This window comes from Carassius gibelio, chromosome A2 (assembly GCF_023724105.1).
Source record: "Carassius gibelio isolate Cgi1373 ecotype wild population from Czech Republic chromosome A2, carGib1.2-hapl.c, whole genome shotgun sequence".
Classification (NCBI taxonomy): Eukaryota; Metazoa; Chordata; class Actinopteri; order Cypriniformes; family Cyprinidae; genus Carassius; species Carassius gibelio.
The window spans coordinates 8,002,911-8,008,651 of NC_068372.1; the positions used below are offsets into that span (position 1 = coordinate 8,002,911).

Genomic DNA, 5,741 nt, shown 5'->3' on the forward strand with positions numbered 1-5,741 from the left:
TGCTGCGGCAGGATGGTCCTCACTGAGCACTTTTATCAAGTCTTACAGTCTGGATGTGAGGATGGCTCCTGGCTCCCGGGTTCGTTCCGCTTGAGCAGATGCTTCCTCGGATCCCAGCTATCAGGTACGTCAGGCGTTACGGTATAGCGTTCCCATAGCAGGTGACGTCACCGCAGCATCGAAGTGACCTATGAAAGGGAACATCTCGGTTACGTATGTAACCATGGTTCCCTGAATAGGGAACGAGATGCTGCGGTCCTGGCCGTGCCATACCTTGATAGCATTCTTCTTCTTCAGTCATGAAATCTGAGCGAAATGGCGTGCGGCACCATGGTATATGATGCGTGCGCATGCGTAAAGGTGGTGCCATGCGCTATTTGGCCAATAGGATTGGCGGGATGGTGTAGGGCTTCAGACATTCGTCACACCGTGGGGTGTTCCCATAGCAGGTGACGTCACCGCAGCATCTCGTTCCCTATTCAGGGAACCATGGTTACATATGTAACCAAGATGTTTTGTGGAATGTAAAGTTCCCATATAGCATTTTTTAATGTTTTTAGTACAAATAAATTTGTAGTGAGGACATTGAACAAGTTTTTATTTATTTGTTTATTTTTATTTTTATTTATAATATTCAGTCAATATGACCTGACAGTGAATAGAAGCATCAGCTTAAAGTCCACAAATAGGATTTTTGGTTTGTTTGTTTTGTGTGTGTGTGTGTGTGTGTGTGTGTGTGTGTGTGCGTGCGTGTGTGCGTGTGTGTGTGTGTGTGAAATCAGAAACATGACAGTGGAATCATCACCGTAGAAATACGCATCTTTAAACATAGTATTTAAAAGATCACAGTATGAGGATAACATTTAAATCACATTTACTGCACCTAAAACGATTTGTCTTGTAGCTTATCAGGCACTCTTACATTAATTATATACAAGTTAAACAGTATATGCCCCTTGCTTAACAAGGGCTGAAAAATATTGTGAATTATAACAAAAATCATTTTGCCAGCATGAATTCTATAAGAGTTGACTGTAATAACATCTCCAGTCTGTAAATGAGTCACAATAGTGTCATGGTGCAAAAAGAGAGCGAATAACTCCAGTCATATGGACGTGACACATTCACTGTACAGATAGTTAATGTCATACATGATCCATGGCCTGCTGCAAAGCAGTATGAGAGTGTAGAAGCACAAGCTGCATGTGTGTTATATAACAATGTTTCTCATCTGGTGGATTTGGAGGTATGTTCTGAACAAATCTTTGCTAAATCCAAAAAAAAAAAAAAAAAGTGATTGTTGGTAAAACCTTTTTGGGGGGGTTACACACTGACTGGTTAATATTATACAATTATAATTCCCACACACACACACCAAAAAGGAAAAAGTGGGAAATATTGAAATTCTCACTGGTTCAGTAATGCAGCCTCACATAAACTTGACTTCAGTCTGAAAAAAAATCACTTACTTACATTTTCTTTCTTTTTACTTCTAGTTTTACAATGCTAAAACCTTAAATGACTATGACTTGATTTAAACAGCTTCACAGCTCCACTAATATAGACATTTTAAAATATAAAATAATGTAGAGAGTTTATAAAATCAGAAACTTCATATCACTGCTTTTAAATCCTTCAAAAATTATTCACTTCCACTGTAAGTGCCTCAAAATAAAATCAGTGTCTGCTTGTTTTCATGAAAACAAGAGACGAGTCAAAGTCATTTATTTGCTTGTCAACATTATGGCACATTCTTTTTACACCAAAGGACGTAACTGAACCCTACACGTTTTTGTCCCAAATTAGTTTTGGTTGAAATTAGTCAAATTAGACAGATGTGTCATCATCAAAAACGACCAAAAATGGTTTTGTATGGTCAATTATTGAAAGCTGGGTACAAGATACTATCAGATTAAACTAATAAACGACTTTTTATGACTTTCTTGTTGGCCGATAAACAATATTTGCTGTCCAGTGTGCACATGTGCGTTTGGGGTCATTAGGTTTTCTTGGGGCAGAGGTGTCCGAGTCTCCAGCAGTGACAGATGGTGTTGAAGAGCCGACAGTGGCAGGAAGCACATGGGTCACAGCAGGGAGTGAGCGAGGAGCAGCTCTCCATCAGACCGGCGCAGCGCCGCGCTGGAGTCTGGGCTGGAGAAAGCGCCTCAGGCCTGGGCTTAGGTCTCTGGAGGACACATATTTTCATGAGAAATGAATAAACAGAGCAAAGAACCACTAATGCATTTCTATTTGCTCAAGGTTTTAATGTAAAAAGGATTAACTCGATTTCCAAGAAGAAATATTATATTCTTGTTCTTGCAAAAGGACAGATGTGCATTAGTCCACTTGAACAATGTTGGATTTGTTGTATTGGGGTGCATGTTTTAGGAGATCCTAAATAACACAGTGTGATGTGTGGAACGAACGTACCACCACGTGATGTCTCTGCTGAGACAGATTTCGACTCCTGGCAAAGAGCCTCTTTGGTTTCTCCTGATTCCACGCTCCTGTTGGGACACACAGATCATATGCACTGCATTAGGAATGTAAACATATATATATATATATATATATATATATAGGGTTTGTGTTTTTTATCGTTTCACACTTTAAGTGGAAGAATCCCAGGTGGCACTTGAAAGATTTTCTTTTTAGATTTTTCCCGTCTGCCTGCTCACATGAGACGTTTGCTGAAGATAATGAGCCTTTCACTGGAGCTGTTTAGTGCAGGGCACTGAATAGTGAGACTGTGTGTGGAAAAATGAAAAAAAAAAAAACTAAGTTTTCTTCTAAGCCTCATTGGTGACGTTGACAGTCCAAGAGGAAAGAAAAGAAGGCTTTGTGTTTGTAAAGCATGTTCATACTGGCCTGATTACAGTACGTGTGAAAAGCAACACGTTGTCAGGTGGCAGAGGGAATGATCTAACCTCATGTGATCAGAAGTGAAACATGAAACGGTATCAGAAGGCATGGTAAATCAAAAAAACTAATCTTAAATCATCAGTGTATTCAGGCAAAACAGGTGTTTCATCAAAGGGAACACACACACACAAACATTTAAACATTGCAAACCACAGTAGTCTACAAAACGCATATATATATATATATATATATATATATATATATATATATATATATATATATATATATATATATATATATATATATATATATATACATACATACATACATACATACATACATACACACATACACACACATATATATATATATATATATATATATATATATATATATATATATATATATATATATATATACACACACACATATATATAGTTTTTTATATTGTTTATATATATATATATATATATATATATATATATATATTATTTGAATCGACTACATTTTAAATTGAAATGAAGAAACAATGATCTGCTTGATCTGCTTAACTTGAGCTTTTTATTATATATATATATATATATATATATATATATATAATAAAAATTAAAATTAAAATTAAAATAAAAAGCTCAAGTTAAGCAGATCAGGTGTACATTGTTTCTTCATTTCAATTTAAAATGTAGTCGATTCAAATAATGTTTAATATATCTATACTTATTCTAAATGAATCAACTGTTATTATCAATATAATATATCATATGCATACACGTTATATCATAAAAAAGTAACTGTCATGCTAAATGAAAATTAAATTATGGTATTAGGCTGCTTGTTAAATCATTACGTGACCCTGTAGCAATAGTGTTTTTTCTTTAAAAGATCATGTTCCATAAATATATTTTGTAAATTTCCTACTGTACATATATATATAAAAACGTAATTTTTGATTAGTAATATGCACTGCTAAGAACTTCACTTGGACAACTTAAAGGCAATTTTTTTTTTTTTTTTTTTGCACCCTCAGATTCCAGTTTTTCAAATTGTTGTATCTCGCCAAAGTAATATCATATATTAACAAACCACACATCAATGGAAAGTTATTTATTTAGCTTTCAGATGGTGTGTAAATCTCAGTTTTGAAAAGTTGACCCTCATAACAGTTTTTTTTTTTTTTTTTTTTTTTTTTTTTTGGTAGGACCACATATTTCTATTCATTTTTATTAAAATACTTATAATTATTTTATAAATAATATAACGTGCCAATACTTACAACTATATATTTTATATTATAAACAGTTGCAATAGCAATAATAGTAAAACAAATAAATAACTTTATCATTATACTTAATCATCATATTAAACTAAATATTAAATTATGGTATTAGGCTGCTAGTTATATATTCTATACATTTTTTATAAATTTTTATTCAAATTGAATATCATTAATTTTAATAATAAATATGTGGATACATGAAACAATGATATTATTTACAGTAACAGTATGAGTAAACAGTAACTCATATCATTACACTAAATTGAAAATGGTTTTAGGCTGCTGGTTAAATTAATATATATTTAAATTCATTTTAATTCAAATTTAATTACTTTGTATAATAATGTAATATGTGGACACAGACAATCACATACAGTATATTATGTAACAGTAAAGTAACAGTACAGTAAAAAGAATACAAAATATTAATTATAGACTGCTGGATAGATTGCTAAATGTTTATTTGTTTTAATTCAAATATACCTATTTTATAATTAATTAAAATAATTTTAACTCAATACAAAAATTTTAAACACACACACACACACACACACATAGACCTACATTATATTATATACAGTAACTATCATTATCTTAAACTGAATATGAAATGTTCGTTTAGGCTGCTGGTTAAATTCTTATAATTGTATTAGTTTTAACTGAAACATGCCTATATTTATAATTTAATAAAATCAGAAAAAAATACCATCATTATTTTTATAATATAATAAAGTAGGCAATTTGGATACATGCAACTATATATATTTTTTATTATACACAGCGCTAGTTATTGCTGCTTAAATTTCTATATTTATATTCATTTAGACTCAAATATTTTACCTGTTGTTATGGCAGAGCTGTGGTGCGCCGCGTCGTTTTCGTGCTTCTTGCGCGCGTCTCTCCTGTTCGCCTCGCACGTGATGGACTGAACAACTGTGCAGAAGACGCAGATGAAGAGCGCGAATCCTTTCATCACTGCCGGCGTCATTTGCCGATCTAACGGAGTGTTTAGGTTTGTCAGCTCCGCGTTAGACTGTCCTCCTAGAGATCACTCAACAAGTGCGGTCCGTGCTGAAGCTCATTCGCAGCGTTTATAAAGCCCAAATTCACCCACGCCCACTTGGGTACGAGCACTCCTCATTCAACACCTTGCCAAAGTCTGGCTGGGCATTTCACTCATCTATCGCAGATGTATTGCTGTTTTCAATCATTAACACAAAACTCAACAAATATCACAGCAATACATTAAAAATAATCAGAATATGAGAATATTTAAGCTTGCATTAGCAGACATGGTTTAAGCCTAGTCCCAGATTAAAATGCATGTCTGTTGTGGTTTAACTGTAAGAAACTTGCACTGACATATCTTTAAATATGTTAGTAGTTCTATTGATTTTTCTCTAAGTGCACACCAGAGTTTTTATTATTTATGTCCTAATTGTAAAAGTACTTGATCATAAACTTGATTACCCGAAGTTTGTTGTAAGATGTTTTGACACTGAAGTTGATAGCTCTCCAGCTCCATCAGTCTCAGTGGGGACTGTTTGTGTGCAGCTTTTAAAAGCCATTTTACAGATGCGCAATTGGACTGGACTCTAAACAT

General features: G+C 33.6%; 1 protein-coding gene across 1 annotated transcript; it reads right to left on the reverse strand.

Annotated features, from left to right (window-relative positions):
• Window positions 1–857: 857 nt before the first annotated feature.
• LOC128026047 (agouti-signaling protein-like) lies at window positions 858–5,217 on the reverse strand. The gene is made up of 3 exons (XM_052612763.1): window positions 4,979–5,217; window positions 2,431–2,507; window positions 858–2,185 (listed from the first exon to the last, which is right to left on the reverse strand). Exons 1-3 carry the CDS (start codon window positions 5,124–5,126, stop codon window positions 2,000–2,002), a joined length of 411 nt encoding a protein of 136 aa, XP_052468723.1. The 5' UTR covers window positions 5,127–5,217; the 3' UTR covers window positions 858–1,999.
• Window positions 5,218–5,741: the final 524 nt, after the last annotated feature.